The sequence below is a fragment of the Pagrus pagrus genome, assembly GCF_965226575.1.
Source record: "Pagrus pagrus genome assembly, chromosome: 21".
Lineage (NCBI taxonomy): Eukaryota > Metazoa > Chordata > Actinopteri > Spariformes > Sparidae > Pagrus > Pagrus pagrus.
In genome coordinates this window covers 7,425,453-7,442,430 of record NC_140208.1, presented here as the reverse complement: position 1 = coordinate 7,442,430, position 16,978 = coordinate 7,425,453, and the positions used below count along the sequence as shown (strand labels likewise).

The 16,978-nt window shown below is 42.8% G+C and overlaps 2 protein-coding genes across 2 annotated transcripts; both read right to left on the bottom strand.

The window, feature by feature from the left end:
• Positions 1 to 549: 549 nt before the first annotated feature.
• On the bottom strand, positions 550 to 3,751 carry LOC311250302 (uncharacterized protein). Its single transcript, XM_084341934.1, has 7 exons — positions 3,334 to 3,751; positions 2,767 to 2,850; positions 2,595 to 2,683; positions 2,329 to 2,514; positions 1,464 to 1,601; positions 1,118 to 1,310; positions 550 to 1,032 (listed from the first exon to the last, which is right to left on the bottom strand). The coding sequence occupies exons 1-7, from the start codon at positions 3,629 to 3,631 to the stop codon at positions 725 to 727; spliced, it is 1,296 nt and encodes a 431-aa protein (XP_084198060.1). The 5' UTR covers positions 3,632 to 3,751; the 3' UTR covers positions 550 to 724.
• A 2,069-nt stretch (positions 3,752 to 5,820) lies between these two features.
• On the bottom strand, positions 5,821 to 8,827 carry LOC311250186 (uncharacterized protein; the record flags this gene model as incomplete). The annotated part of the gene is made up of 7 exons (XM_084341762.1): positions 5,821 to 6,128; positions 6,213 to 6,402; positions 6,555 to 6,692; positions 6,832 to 7,017; positions 7,098 to 7,186; positions 7,270 to 7,353; positions 8,563 to 8,827. 7 exons carry the CDS (start codon positions 8,825 to 8,827, stop codon positions 5,821 to 5,823), a joined length of 1,260 nt encoding a protein of 419 aa, XP_084197888.1.
• Between the last annotated feature and the right edge of the window lie 8,151 nt (positions 8,828 to 16,978).

Below are 16,978 nucleotides of genomic sequence, written 5' to 3'. Positions count from 1 at the left end.
ATGTAAAACATGGTACGGGTTAACCCTTGCCCCCGGGACCAACTCCAAACCTTGGGTAGTGGCATTCATGTGGTCCTGACACGGTCTCCAATGGTGTTTGGCCAGGTGATGCAAGTACACCCTGGTTATTGGTTATTTGGGTAAGTGATTTGTTTCAAGCGGCATTCACCTTAATGCCAGGACTCAGAACATTGCCTTCTAACGAGATGGTCAGTGTTTATCACGTTACCTGTCTGTGGTTTTAATGTTGTGGCTGATCGGTGTAAAGTAGACACAACTGCGAACAGATTCAGAGATTGCTAAATTGTAATTGGTGCACAGAAATATTAAATATCACCTTTTTGCAACAGAGACCTGCTACCTCAAATGAGATTAAGAGAATTGAAACCTCTCAATAGAAATAACCCAAACTGTTCTAACTAAGATGCAAACGAGCTGTAGCATCCCTATCTGACGTCGGCTTCCTGTAGTCTCACTACGGTGTCTGTCTAATAAAATATACCCCAGAAAATACTTAAAAATAAAATGGAACAATCTTTGACAAGAAACAGTGGTTCATTCAATTTAATGAATAAGAATTGCAAAAAACTGAACTGAATGAGAATTAATAATTATATAAATGCATCCTATGTTTGACATCCTTCAGTCCTTTTCTAGATCAGTCTGTGTAGATTTTCTGTGATCAGTTCGAGTGCTTAGATTAGATCTTGGGAGGTATCAGATTTCACTGGGCCCTGAGTTTTTCCTTCGAATACTGAGAAGCCACAAATTGCATTTTCTGGATGGCAAGCTGGGTATCTTCCGGGGATATCCCTAGATGCCATACAGCCCGTACTGAATTTCCAAAATGGGGGTACATGAGAACTTGTATCCCGTGTCCAAGTGCAGCCTCCTCTCCCTCGTTAACCTGACCCATGCGGGCACAGAACTCGGAGGGACTCAAACTGGGCTCCTGCAGACGGAAACGCAGGATGTTTGTCTCCACAGCAGCCATGTCTACAGCGAATAGGGCAGGGTCACAGTCGAGCAGAGCTGGAAGACGTGAAGAAAGAGGAAGTTATGAGCAAGACTACAATTGCAGCTGTTTAATTTTCATAAACAAATATGTGCTTCTCACCTTTAGCAAAGGTTTTTGCATTGCGGTGATCCTCTTCCAGGCGTCCTGTCATCTGCAGTAGAGACAGTTTTCCAGCTGCTGCTAACACACCAGCCTGCCGCATCCCCCCACCCAGGGCTTTACGGCACCGTACTGCCTGTGATATGAAGTCTCTGGGTCCAGCCAGGATGGTTCCCACAGGGGCACCCAAACCCTGTTATACATCGAAACTTGATTTGACTTCAAGCTGTTTTATTTTGTTTGTCTACACATTCTTTGTTGGTTCTGCTCATTTGAAGTTTACCAAAAACATGCATGAATTTTAAGTTCTGATTACTTATGTGTGTGTTTTGCAGACCTACTATACCTTGGAGAGGCACACACTGACGGTGTTCGTGTGCTGCAGTATGGTGAATGGAGGCACCCCCTGGGCCACAGCAGCGTTCATCACCCTGGCTCCATCCATGTGAACTGACAGACCATATTTATCTGCTAAAGCACGAACCTTGAAGATGGAAAGAAACCATTCAAAGATGGTCGAACCTGTGAGAGCTGCTAGATTCGCCATTCTGTCGTAGTAAGCAGGGGCGGTTGGTCTATTATTCATATGAAGTGATGTCCTGTCATCCACAGAGTAATCTGCAGATCATGTGGCCTGATCATAGAATTAACATGATTAATAGCAGACGGGATGCGGTCCTCCTGATAAATCCTGACCTCCATCAGAACTGAAAACTATTTCTTTCAGAAGATAAAAGTTTAATTCTGATTCCATTGGGGAGTTTCCCTCTGTCCTGTCACGTTTATAACTAAAGCTTTGAGTTTTGCTGCTCAAATGTGTCACGATATTTGCTATTATATTTTGCAGTGACCCTACTGTGCGAAATAGCAACGTCTGAAATACTGACAGTGCCTCTCTAATCAATAAAGTAAATCGTTAAAGAAAAAAAGTTCTTAATTTGTGCCGGGTCCTGCATTCCTTAAAAACGTAAACAGCTGTTTCTACACGCCTCCCTGGTTGATTTTTTATTGGTTATTGTAAATGCTCTGGTTAATAAATGTAAATAAATAGCTGTGGTGGTGATGATGGTTTAGCTTTGAACACACAGATGTTGTGTATCATGTGGACATACCCGCCACCTGCTTTCACGTGTTGACGTATAAAAATGTTTATATAAACATGAAACACCACAAGATACAGTGTTCCCAACTGGACACATCTACACACACACCTCCTGCAGGAAGGTCAGAGGCAGCACACGTCCTCCCTGTATGTTGTGTGTGTTCTCCACACATATGAGGCGTGATCGGGGGTAGTGGGGGTCGGGGTAGCCGTGGCGGATCTTCGATTCAAGCTGCTCCAAGTCAAACGTTCCATTGGGTAGAGTGGTCGCCGTGGTGGCGTGGACACCAGCCAGCTGTGTCAACACACAAATACACATTGAGTGGAGTGCAGATGATGAGGACAGAGGCGCAGAGGTACATTTGGTCCACTCACCTGTGCACTCCCTCCTTGCTCATAGATGTGTAAATGGGACAAATCACCCACAATTATCTCATCACCTCGCTCCCTGCAGTGCACCATCACTAGAGAATGAAATACATGCACATTTATGACCATTCTGACCTAAAAAATGTACCTAGACTCTGCCAATAACTGCACAGCTCACCTGCGATTAGATTACTCATGGTTCCAGAGGGAACGAACAGTGCGGCCTCCATCTGAAACATGTCAGCTGCAATCTTCTGTAAGTCTGCAGAAACAAAATGAATACAGGAGACATTTAGCAAACTGAGGTGCAGGGGTGCATGAATGCTCCGCTTTAAAGGGACACTATGTAGTTTTGTAGAAGAAATATTAAAAATAATAATTAGGTAATGATACAAACTCAGATTTTTTTTTTTTTTTTTTTTTTTAGATAACTGAATAAACAAGCTGTTCTCAGAGAAAAACAAAGTCCCCAGAACACTGTTTGAAGCCAGAAAGGTGGCAGGGTCCGCCACATATAAACAAAGCATTACAAACTGGTTCATTAATGATCAAAAACACTTGTTCATCACAGGTGAATGATGCAGCTCACACAGAATAAGAACATACATGTATACTTATTCAATTTCAATATACCGACAGTCCTGTTGTTCTCCAGTCAGATCTACTCATTTACTACTTTTTAACTACTCATAAATTAGTTACTTTCTGATTGGACCCTCGCGCCCTCAGCAACAATACGAGATACCGTTGATTGTTGGGTCTTCTCCCATCACGTCATCTCCGACCTCGGCCTCCGCCATGGCCTGCCGCATCGCCGGCCCGGGCTTGGTCACCGTGTCGCTGCGGAGGTCCACCACCCGGGAGTGGGCCGCCCCACCCGGTCCTGGGTACCTGGGTTTCCCGGAGTTGTAGTAGCCCCTCGCGGAGCTTCGTCCCAGCACGGCTGCTGGTGCATGTCGTGCACGGAGCGGTTTACTTGAAGCGACGACGCCGTGGTTTAAAAGTTTAAACAAAACCCTGCAGGAAAATGTTTTCAAAGACATGATGCTCCTCTTATAACCGTGTTCAGTGGTGGTGTTTCTGTGTTGAACTTTGGATCGGTCACTGGCAATCGATAATCATTGACGGCAAGGAAAGTTAATGGATGACCTATCTGCGTATCATCATGCACAGAGCAATGTGGGCCTCCAGGTGGCGACATAAACCCAACAAAGCTTATTCTACACATGCGCAATGACAGGTTTCAAAATGCTCTGATCAGCTGTAAGTCTTATTTCAGACCTGGGGCTTGACTGATACCATAAACCAGGGTGTTATATTCAGTTTATTTATTTCACCTATAGATTGCATACAAAATAAAATCAATTGCAATATCTGTAACAATATTAGTAACATGAGGCTTTTCGTAATATGACACAGGTTCAAATGCTGTAAAAGAAAAAGGACGAGGAAGCAGTGTTAAATTAAATATAAATAAATAAAAAACAGCTTTAGGTACAAGGAAACAGGATGGTTGACATTCATGGCACATAAAAAGGCACAATTTGGTCTCTGCACCGGTTTACAGCAAAATGGAGCGGTGGGCACTAACGCAAATAATTAAACCAAAACAATGAAAACAACAACAAGAAAAAGAAAGACCATGGAGGCAGTGGCTCACTAGCTGCAAACCAAACCAAAACAAAACAAATGAACCCCATACAAATACTCCTCACAACAGAACCAAACCAAAAAGTAAACATTCAGAACCCAACAACTATACAGCAGATCCCTGTTCGGATTCCCACAATCACCCTTGTACACACATGTTCAATATAAACAATATAAACCTGCAACATTGGTTAGACAGCATACAAGAAACAATGAACTCCAACCCCTTCATCAGAGACCGACGGAGCGCTTGATGTTGGCTGCTCCATCCCATTAAAATGCTTTGTTCTGTTCATGCTCAATATGCAAAGAACAGCTCTTTTACGATGTAATCTTGCTGCATCTGCGGGGTCCTGCACAACCAATATGCTCTACCTTTGTGGTCTTTAGCAAGGCACAGACACCTTTCTTAAAAATAACCAGGCAATGAATGCCAAAACCACTGGCTGTGCACAGCAAGGACCACTCACAGATTTCCCTCCACAGAGTTTTGGCTGAAAATAGTTGAAACATTTGTCCCAGTGACAAGGAGGCAGTTATCTCCCCACTAAACATTCATACTGAGCATCATCTGGAACCTCAGGGTGTAAACCCGACCGAACCTCTCCTGTCATGGGAGACTGCAGTGTGCAACCCCGACGTACACTGCAGCTTGATACGGCCAGCTACCCGACATTCACACCATATTGGCTGACCATCAGCTTGAACCATTGGCTGTTCCCCCATTACTTCAATCCAGCCATTCCAGCTGACGCCATGCCAGATATCTCAGACACTTGCCAATACAGCAATTTTGGTTCGACCTGGCTATAGTAACAGCAAGAATCATAAGATAGTCTTTAAGTCTGTAAAAAACTGCTCACAACCTGCCCTGCATCAACAACCCCACAGACAGACTGACCGTCTCATATAACTCTGTCTGCACAAATGACTGACTGGCACATACAATTCACTAAGTTAAAAAGTTACACATCCACATAAATATAAAATATATACTAGCATAAAACCATTACCAAAATTAGAGTATAAATACTATTAATACATATTTACACACCCAAATACAATGAATACATACCCATCAATATCTGAAATAATAATAGATAAATACATTTTAACAATTCAAGTAAACCCAAATTTAAGTAAACCTTTTTCATTCCAGCTCGACTTTAACATTGTTTCTGGGTTTTTTTCAACCCATCGTTCTTCCATTTGCATTGTTTTATTTTGTCCAGTCCTCTTGTCCTCTCCATCTTTCTTCCATTTCTTTGGTTCTGTCTTAGTAAAAATGTATATATGTGGCAGGATGAATGAGAAGTGATTAATCTGATGACTTGTACGCCCCTTTCACATGTGAACAGATCAGGATATTGTCCTCATTTGCTTCTTCACACATGCAGCACACAAGAGGAGATTGTCCTTGACAGATGTGTTCATACACACTGTCTGCCTCATTCAGACAATCTCAAACAAACGATTTTGGGTTTCGTCAGAGGATATTTCTGCATGTGCCTCACCCGGACTTAGGACTAGCTGACAGGAGGTAAAATCAGTTACAGCGCATGTGTGAAAGGGGCTTTAGATTTCACTGGGCCCTCAGTTTTTCCCTCAAGTACTGAGAAGCCACAAATTGCATTTTCTGGATGGCAAGCTGGGTATCTTCAGAGGATATTCCAAGATGCCATACAGCCCGTATTATATTTCTAAAATAGGGGAACATATGAACTTGTATCCCCTGTCCCAGTGCAGCCACCTCTCCAGCACCAACCTGACTCGCGCGGGCACAGAACTCAAAGGGACTCAAACTGGGCTCCTGTAGACTGAAACACACGATGTTTGACTCCACGGCAGCCGCGTCTACAGCGAATAGGGGTGGGTCACAGTTGTGCAGAGCTGGAGGAGGTGAAGAAAGACAAAGTTAGAGCGATGGCAGCCAGTTCATTATTTAAATTTCAAAGACCTTTATGTGCAACTCACCTTGAGCAAAGGTTTTTGCATTGCGGTGATCCTCCTCCAGTCTTTCCATCTGCAGTAGAGACAGTTTTCCTGCTGCTGCTAACATACCAGTCTTTAGCATCCCCCCACCCAGGACTTGACGGCACCGTGCTGCCCGGGATATGAAGTCTCTGGGTCCAGCCAGGATGGTTCCCACAGGGGCACCCAAACCCTGTTATACACCGAAACGTGGTTTGATTTAACGCAGTTCTATTTTGTCTACAAGTTATTTGTTGGCTCTGACTCTCCTCATTTGAATTTCATACAAAACGCACACCAATTTTATTTTCTGGTTCATTCTGTGTGTGTGTTTTGCAGTCCTACCTTGGAGAGGCACACACTGACGGTGTGTGCATGCTGCAGTATGGTGGATGGAGGCACCCCCTGGGCCACAGCAGCGTTCATCACCCTGGCTCCATCCATGTGAACTGACAGACCATATTTATCTGCTAAAGCATGAACCTTGAAGATGGAAAAACACCGTTCAAAGATGATCGAACCTGATGATTATTCTGTTGCAGTCAGGCAAGTAACAGCTGTTTTCACATGTCAACGTAAAAATAATTTTCAGCATGAAATACCACAACATCTACACACACACCTCCTGCAGGTAAGTCAGAGGTAGCACACGTCCTCCCCGTAAGTTGTGTGTGTTCTCCACACATATGAGGCGTGATCGGGGGTGGTGGGGGTCGGGGTAACCGTGGCGGATCTTCGATTCAAGCTGCTCCAAGTCAAATGTTCCATCGGGGAGGGTGGTCGCCGTGGTGGCGTGGACACCAGCCAGCTGTGTCAACACACAAATAAACTTGGTATGGACTGCAGATGATGAGCAAAGAGGTGCAGAGGTAAAGGTGGTCCACTCACCTGTGCACTCCCTCCTTGTGCAAAGATGTGTATATGGGACAGATCACCCACAATCATCTCGTCATCCCGCTCCCTGCAGTGCACCATCACTAGAGAATGAAATAAGTCCACATTTATGACCATTTTGACCTAAAGAAATTGTATTAAGACTACAATTAAATGCACAGCTCACCTGCAATAAGATTACCCATGGTTCCAGAGGGAACGAACAGCGCAGCCTCCATCTGAAACATGTCAGCTGTAATCTTCTCTAACTCTGCAAAAATGACACAATTACTGCAAGATTTAGGTAACATGTCACATACTTTCTACTCCTTACATTTTCCAAACAGGCTCGTTACTTTGATTTTAATGCATTTGAGGAAAATAACTGATTATTTTTATTCATTACCAACAACACAAGACTGAGACTGCCTGGATTGTCTTGTTTTCTCAGTTTGTTGCTGTGCTCGTGACACTTAACCAACCTAAAATGTCGGCATTTGATGACCAGGGAAGGAGACTCAACAATCAAGTATCTTTGTGGCACATTTACTAACAGCTTGGAAAAAACCTACTGATTCTATCTTTATGATTAATTGTCTTTGAATTATATTAATATGAGTTCAGGTAGCTCTTCCACAAGTGGCCCTAACGACTCTGAAACTCAGAGCTCACACGTGTCCTAAACGACTGAGTTTCAAAGCCTGCCAACTCCCCTCCAGTTAGTTAGAACTGAAGAAGCCTCTTTGATGAGAGGTGAAACTGTTTTAAAGAAACTGAAACAAGTCCAGTTGCCTACGATACAGCACTTAAAATTTATGGTTATTGCAACACAAGCGTCCTGTGAGAAGACTTTTCAAAGTACAGTTTCACAGGTATTGGACGGCTGTCACAGAAATTCTTTCAAGACACTAAGGCTTATGAATTGCCACTCCTTATACTACTTGACATACATACATAACAGGTATCTTCCTCTGACTTTGAGGTAAGATTAAAATATGGCAAGTACTTCATGAAACTCATATTTCTGGAATCAGTACTTCTTACACTATTTGCACAAGTAGTATGAAGTACTTTTACCGTGTAAGTAATCCAAATAATCTCAAATTTAGAGGAAAATGCCTGTTCTGATGAACTTTGACCCTGGATTATTTAAAAACTATGCAGTAAAAACTGCAATAAAAAAAACTGCAATAAACTACTTACTTACATAGTAGTGTAAGAAGTACTGAGTCCAAAATTATTGCATTCATTAAGTACTGATGGAAGACGATATTTTTATCTCACCTCAAAGTTAGAGGAAAATGCCTATTCGAGTCTGTGGAATGAACTTTGACTGACTTTATCTGTACACAATAAAGCTGATAATGATTAATCAGAAACTACATTTTAAATCTAACTTCCTAATTGATTATATTTCCCTTTTTGCTTGGTATAATATTGGCGTGAGTAACAAAAAAAAAAGAGAAAGAAATGTCGGCACCTCTGGCTGTTGGGTCTTCTCCCATCAAGTCATACTCGACCTCAGCCTCCGCCATGGCCTTGCGCATTGCCGGTCCAGGCTTGGCCACCACGTCGCTGCGGAGGTCCACCACCCGGGTGCGGGCCGCACCGCCCGGCCCGGTCCTATGGGTGGTGCAGTAACCCCGCGCAGAGCTCCGTCCCATCACAGCGGCTGCAGCATCCCGTGCACTTGAAGCGAGGGCAAGTTGAAGAAAACCCCTGCTGGAAAATGTTTTCAAATACATGATGCTCCGTTTATAACTTTATAACTTACAGCTGCCTGAACAGCTCTCACTACTGATCACACAGTAGCCCCCGGTTCTTTTGACAAACTCATTCCTGCGCAATGCTTATCTAATGCTTAGATCCATGTGTTCCACCAAAACCGGCCCTACTCTCCCCCTGATTGGCTCGGTCCTAACCCCACAGCCATCGCTCAATTAACTTCCAGTATAACTTGTAAAGCAACAGTTTCTTCATGCTGGAAGAAACAAGAGTAGTGCCCCTCACCACCCAAACCCAGCCCAGAACTTTTAAACTGTTTCAAAATTAAAGAATGCATTTATTAGTGAGAGCACACAAAAGTAGAAAAAGTTAAGTGCTTAATATTTTTTGAATCTGTAAACATTGTCAAATGGTTCATGTGAGGATGGATGGGCCGGAGGGAGGGTTGTTGCCTCACAGGGAAAAAACTAATAACAGCAGCGTGAAAGAGTTTGTGAGATTTCAGCATGGAGGATTCTTTGGATGTGTTGTTTGACACTTCATGTTCATCCTGCTGTGTGTTTAGCTCCGCTGTAAGCTGTATTCAATCAGCTGTTAGCTCTGTTAGCAGTTAGCTCTCATGCTGTAGGTCTCGAAACAAATGGTGGTAGAACAGACTTTCATAGTATATTTTTTATTATAAGTGAACCACCTTATAAATTACACATGAGACAAAAACAAAAACACCAACAAAACCCAACAAAACAAAATAAAAGCAAGATATTTTTTTGGTTGTTCCGACCTTTCATATTTAACAATTTTGATATATAAAATAACATATTTATTTAGACACTGATGGATCTGGACACAGGCATTCTCAGCACATGCCTAGGGCCTTCTTGCCACTAGGGGGCCCCCAAACAAGGGAAAAGAACAGTAACTGCCTACATTTAATTTACAGTCGAAAACTTTATTTCAATGTTAATATATATTAATTTGTTTATTTTTATGGAAATATACATGTTAGTGCCAGCATGCAGGAATAATTGTACTCTAAACTCTAAACTAATTGTAATAAACTGTATTCCAGTGGTTTCACCTCATCGAAAGTTAAGAGAAAGCATCTGTAAATATAAGTTTTCCATTTAAATATCTAAATCTGAAAAAGTTAGAAAAAAAAACATGCAAATGAAATGTATAATATAGGGCTGTACTTTTCAAATAAATGCATGACTGATGAATTGCATATCAATACTGAAATATAAATATATGCGATAAATATAAGGTATACCTGACAGAGTCAATGAGCATGTTACTAATCACGTGTCAGACTTTTTTTGTTGTTTTGGGGGAGGGAATACAGTCTGCCTAGTGTAATCTGTCCATTTAATCTGGACCTGAATACACAGGACAAGACCAAAAACAATGTATTGAAGAAGACACTAATTTTTTTGCACAATGGGGAGGCCTGGGAGTTGAATTTGCTTAATATTAGTTATTAGGCAAATAATCAATAATCTGATTTCTGATATTTTTTTCATTTTTTAATTCTTCGTAAAAGTCATTGGAATGCAAAAAAAACGAAGTATTTGAAACTCAAATTTTTCGCTCGTCCCTATTTTTTGAGGTCTAAAGTTTGGCTTGTATGGTGCAGTGTTGGTGTTTTTGTTTTAAACTTTGGATTGTTCCCTGGAAATCAATAATTATACACTGCAAGGAAGTTAACGGATGACCCATCAGCCCTGTATTATGCACAAAGCAGTGTAGACCTCAAGGTGGCGCTGTTAACCCAACAAAAACATATCAACAATTGGCAAATATCAGAAAGCTCTGTTCCACTGTAACTCTCTCATCATTTCAAAACTGTAGCCAAACTGGTGAAATAATCCAGAGGACTATAATTTTCTCTTTGGGTGAACATTCTTTTGTGTCTACTAGAGCTGAAACTAATAATTACTTTAATTACCAAAGCATTTTTGCATTGGTAATCCATTATTTCTTTGTCTACAAACAACAGAAATCAATCAAAAATACGACCTTGAATGACTTGTTTTGTCTGACTGTTTACCATGATACGTACATAAAACAGAGGAAAACAGAAAACCTGACATTTGAGAAGCACTAAATGTTTGGCTACTAATTTTATTTTGATTGTCTAATCAACCAGAAAGGCTCTCAGTAGAGCGTATATCTCTGCCGAAGCCCAACAGTTCCCTTGAATTCAATCGAGCCTTACTCAATATCCTGTTTATTCCCATATAGTGGCTTAAAAATAACCAACCTCTAGGGTGCCCTTCCAGTGGAGAAAACGTGATAAAGTGTCCTCTAGGGTGCCCTTTTAATGGAGAAAACATGATAAAGTGCCCTCTATGGTGCCCTTCCAGTGGAGAAAACATGATAAAGTGCCCTCTAGGGTGCCCTTCCAGTGGAGAAAATGTGATAAAGTGCCTTCTAGGATGCCCTTCCAGTGGCGAAAATGTGATAAAGTGCCTTCTAGGCTACCCTTTTAGTGGAGAAAACATGATAAAGTGCCCTTCCAGTGGAGAAAACATGATAAAGTGCCCTCTAGGGTGCCCTTCCAGTGGAGAAAATGTGATAAAGTGCCTTCTAGGCCACCCTTCCAGTGGAGAAAACATGATAAAGTGCCCTCTAGGGTGCCCTTCCAGTGGCGAAAATGTGATAAAGTGCCTTCTAGGCTACCCTTTTAGTGGAGAAAACATGATAAAGTGCCCTTTTAGTGGAGAAAACATGATAAAGTGCCCTCTAGGGTGCCCTTCCAGTGGAGAAAGTGTGATAAAGTGCCTTCTAGGCCACCCTTCCAGTGGAGAAAACATGATAAAGTGCCCTCTAGGGTGCCCTTCCAGTGGAGAAAATGTGATAAAGTGCCTTCTAGGCTGCCCTTTTAATGGAGAAAATGTGATAAGTGCCGTCTAGGATGCCCTTCCAGTGGAGAAAACATTTTTTCGCCCCTGCCCCTCAAATATCCTGAGTCTGCCACTGTGTAATGTAATCTTTTGTTAAAACAGATTTCATAAAATTATATATATAATTCAGGAACCGATATCGAAGTCAAGGTATCGGTGCTGGTATCGAAATGTTGTTAGCAATACCCGGCCCTACATGTGTGCAAACGTCTCTGTGCATCTGTGTGTGCCCATCTGTTCCTGTGCCAGTGTGTACAATGTGTTGACACAACGTTGTGGTCACGAATGCTCTGAAATAACTGTGACACCCCCGGATTCTTCAGGGGTCACAGACCTGCTTTTGGCTTGACCTTTATCCTTGCGCTGAGCTGTAAAGCTAATTCTACATGGGTGTCACCAGTCACCCATTTGTCTCACTGTGGAGGGCGTGAAAGGAGGTGAAAGCATTCCTGCAAAATCTCCACCCCCCGTGAACTGGTTATATCCAACCCTATCCTCTATTTTTATCAGCAATAATGCCCCAAAGTTCCTTCTGGGACTGAGTCAATATTTGGAGGTGAAGGCTTGTGGGAATTTATCTACAGTGGACTGAGATTAGTCTACGAGGGAGGTGCACTCATTTCAAAACAACTCCCTCCTCCCTCTGACACTTTTTCTTTCTGACCCACATGTGGCACAACTACATTCACATCACAAGCCCCATCTCCCCTCTCTCCTCCCTCCCTCCCTCCCTCCCTCACACACATTTCCCACTCTCATGCATGCTCATGCTGTCTTGTCTGATTTTAATCACCCGATAAAAGTCCCAGTGTGTGTTATCAGGACCGCACCATGCTGTAGTTAAAAGTTGATATTGCCAGTAACAGGGCCAGGTTTTATGAGCCATAACAAGTCGTCATTAAAAGTCATTAGCAAACATCAGCGTCGTAAAAAAGGCCACAGTCGGTCTCGAGAGCCCCACAAGAGCCGTGAACGGAGACAGATAAAGATGCATCTGTGAGCGAGACAGAGCAGCGATGGATAACTGCGATAAGAGGGGAGAAAGTGGGAGACGTCCTGAGCAGGAGTTTTTCCGGGATCACTGCTGGCACTGCGTTCTGTAACCTCACACTTTTGCCTCTGTGTGTGTGTGTGTGTGTGTGTGTGTGTGTGTGTTTTGTTTCTCTCAAATGCCTTCCAGCATTCCTTGCCTGTGCGTGGAAGGGGAGAGTGGTGTTTTGGAGAAAATATTGAATTAGAGAAAAAGAGGCAGAGAGGGAGAAATGAAGGAGAGGGAGAAATATTGACTCCTTCTGGGAAGGAGCGAGACGGCAACGCCTTTCCAATAACCATAAACCCACTGGGCTGAAAATAGACGGGCCGAATGAATAAACGAATGTGTTCATCCCACATGAGCTCTTCTCTTTCACAGACGGAGGGGGAGTGGAGGTGACCCCCCCTCCTCCCTCTCTCTCCTCTCTCTCTCTCTCTCTCTCTCTCCTCTTTCACTGAGGCAATCATTTCTTCACCATGACGAGAGATATTAACCGGAACAAAACAGGTGTTTATGGGAAGCCTTCCCCTCAAATGAGGTTTTTTTTTTCTATACACACACGCACAAAAGATTGCACACACACACTTCCCTGTGCAGTGTAAAGGTGTCGACATCAGTGCCTGTGAAAATAGAGTAACATCTGTTTCACATTTCACACTGCACCCCCCCTTCATATGTCATGGGCCATGTGGACATGCTTTACTTCATGCACACACATTGCTCTTAAGATGCAGTGGAGGCTATGTGGTGTAAATCAGCAAAATGGGGGTAGTCCTTTGTACCCGTTTTTCAGCTTTCTAAAGTATAAGTTCGACCAAATTTAAAGGAAACTAACAGATTTAGAAACGTCTTTCTTGTGGGATATAATGATCCTAAACCGTGGATAAAACACACACAGTATGTATTTCTGCCAAGCCCCCAGGACCAGCGGCACTCTTAGTATGTCCCACTCATTTTTCGCTATGTGCTCCAATAACAGTTGCGCAAGCATGGTACCCGGATGAACCACAGATTTATATAGAAGAACTAGATACCAGATGTAAAGATGGTTCCCATTCAAACCAATGACAATCGCTTGCTTAGTGCATACACCAAAAACGTTTTCTGGTTTCCGCGTTTACTTCCTGGTTATGCACAGGAGAGTTTTCCTCGCTGGCCTCGCGAGTTCCCGCTCAGCCCATTAAATTTACAAATTTTACAAATATAAAAGCACCATGGATCAAAAATTCATAATGGAAAGAGTCATAAACAACCTTGTTTGCAGTGTCCTGTCAACAGTTTTACAGACAGTCTCTAATATAATGCCGGTCTATGGGGAAAATGCTTTATGGGCCGCAGGGGAAATTTTTGCTGCAATACCGTGAGTGGCCACCGGGCTCGATTGGAAGCACCCAATCTGGGACTTGGGATGAACCCAAGACATCGGGAAGAGCGGCAGCCATCTTTCATAGTGCCCAAACCATGTAATTACATCGTCACGTGATGCACTGTGGCCCAAAAAGGCTTTTTGATTGGCTAACATTGTGAAAGCAGCAGCTATAAAATGGTGGATACATTTTTTTGAGCATCACAAACCTTGCGAAATGACTCGTTTCACTGTCATAATTGAGCCATTCGGTCTGCTAACTTTTGGAAAGTCTAAAGTCTAAATTAAATCATTTTATTGGTCAGCAGAAGGCTTAAGTGCACACGCCACTGAGCAGCTTTCACAGGATTGAATGGTGCCCCACCTCCGACGCTGTATCCATATTTTCCCTCAATAAATCCATGAATTTCTTCCATTACAGGTCTCTCAATCAAAATAAAAAACGTAGTTTGATGAAGTAGCGTGGGATCATGGGAGTTGTCTTCTGTGTTAAAACAACCACCTTTCTGATATAACTCAGGAAGAAAGAGACAGACGAGGTAATGTTTTAAAGTTATACGCGTGTTATGTTAAGTGACGCTCTCTCCCTTATCATTTAATTCATATAATCATATAATTATTTATTTGTTTATATTTTTAGTTTTGGCCCTTGAAACCCTCCGTACCACTCTTCTGGGAAGCGATTTTCTCCCATTCAGCCCCAAGAGCATTAGCGAGTTTGGGCATTGATGTTTGGGCGATAAGGCCTCGCTTGCAGACAACGCTCCAGTTCTTCACAGAGGTGTTTGAGGGAGTTGAGGTCAGGGCTCTGCCAAGTTCTCCCACACCAATCTCGGAAGACCATTTCTTCATGGATCTCACTTTGTACAATGTCGGCATTGTCGTGTAGAAATCTTTCCCTAAGTGCTACAAAGTTTGTGAGCACTGCTGTCTAAAGTATCATTAAATGCTGTAGTATTTAGTCTTGCTTTCACTGGACATGAGAGGCGTCCACACACTGGCTGTATAGTTTAGTTTTGGTGAACATGCTTTGTCTCCAGCTCATTTCTATGGAAGCAAGTGGAATTTTGTTTGCAGTCCTCAGGGAACTGAAAACCTGCACCACAGTTTTCACTGGAACCCATTTCAACCAAATAAATGTGGATGATAGTAACCAGGAAAATTGCTTCTGGAACAACACAAAGGATTTTAAAATGGGACCAACTAAGGCACTCTTTAGCTAATAAACGTTTTTCTTTTGTGTTTTAAAAAGGTTCAGTGCTCATACAATAACACTGACAACAATCATTGTGCATGTGAACCCACAGAAATCTACACTTTGCGTTAATAAACTCAGTCGAGTCTGCAGCACAAACAAGAGCTCGGTAGTCCGTCATTGTTCTTGTTGTTCTCCTACTCGTGCACGGTTATTAGGCTGAAAACGTAATACACATCAAGTGTAGTGAAGTGGGGCCGTGACATCCCGGTTTGTGTTTCAGGCCCCCAAAGCACAGTTTTTGTGTGAATAAATGGTGAAAACGCAATAAAAAAAATTGCCGTTTTCCAGCAAATCTACACTTTGCAGTAAGAAACTCCGTACAAACGGCAGTGCAAACAAAGCTCGATAGTCCGCCATTGTTCTTGGCTATTGGCTGAAAACGCGATACACAGGTACGAAGCGTGGCCGTGTTTTCACAGTAAGTGGCAGTTTACGCAATGAAAGTAAGGATGGGTTTTTTTCACTCTGGAGCCTAAAGTTTGAATTTCAGGCCCAAAAATCGCCGTTTTCCTGTGAATGAACGACCAAAACGTCACAATATTTGACTGTTTTGTGCAAAAAAACCAAGTCGTGTAAACATCTTGTCTTGATTTACTAGAGGTAAAAAAAAATAGTTAAATTTTTCCCATATTTGGAGGAACTGCTCCTTTAAGATGGTTGTTATATGACAGGGTTAACCAGACCATCAAGATCACCCGCTGCAGTAATCAACTGCAACCACTATCGCCTGGGTATACTCATTCATTTCATCCTTCATTCATCCTCTCAGTCATTTCTCATTTTGTTCATTCAGCTGTAATTATAAACCATCACCAGCCTGCGCGATCTCACTTCCCATAACTGTGGCATCCTTCTCTTTTTTTTTTTTTACCAGACCTTCAGTTCACCCCTCGCAGAGATCCTGTCACCTCGCTGACCCTCTTTTCACTCCTCCTCGTCCTCCTCTTCATCCTCCTTTTACCACATTGCCCATTCTTCTCTCTCTCTCTCTCTCTCCCTCTCTCTCTCGCTGGGAAGTCATGTGACTTCTCTGAAGCTGAGCCCTATAAACCAGCAGTACTTGGGGGGCTCAGTGTCTATACAGCTCTCTGATTGGCTCTTACATTCACACACACACACACACACACACACAGAGCAGACCCCCTGTTCTCTTCTTTCAGGAACAAACGCGATCCCTCACATTTAAAGCAGAGGAGGGGGGGGGGGGGGGGGGCGTAAATGTGTTTGAATGCCACATTTTGCAGGAAAGGGAGTATTCAAATGGGGAAGTGATTGGTCTTTAATGAGCAGGCTGTTCTCACAAGGTGAAACACTCACCCCGAGAGATGCCGTTTGTTTTATATTGTGCTCTGTTTATATTGTGCCGTGGGCAGATCAATGGCTGAATGGACTCGGTGCGGAGGGCTCAGCACTGAGACTCGTTTAATCCGATTGGATCCTCGTTGAGACGAAACAGAGCAGCCTGTCAGTTATTGGCAGAAAAGTGCCACCGTTCAAATGTCCAGTTTGGGCTGAAGGCTTCTGTTGTTTTTCATTTGCAGTGAAAACCTTGTAAAAACCTAGTGTATAATTTAAAACAAAACGCAAGAAGCTGTTTTGGTTTTTAACTCA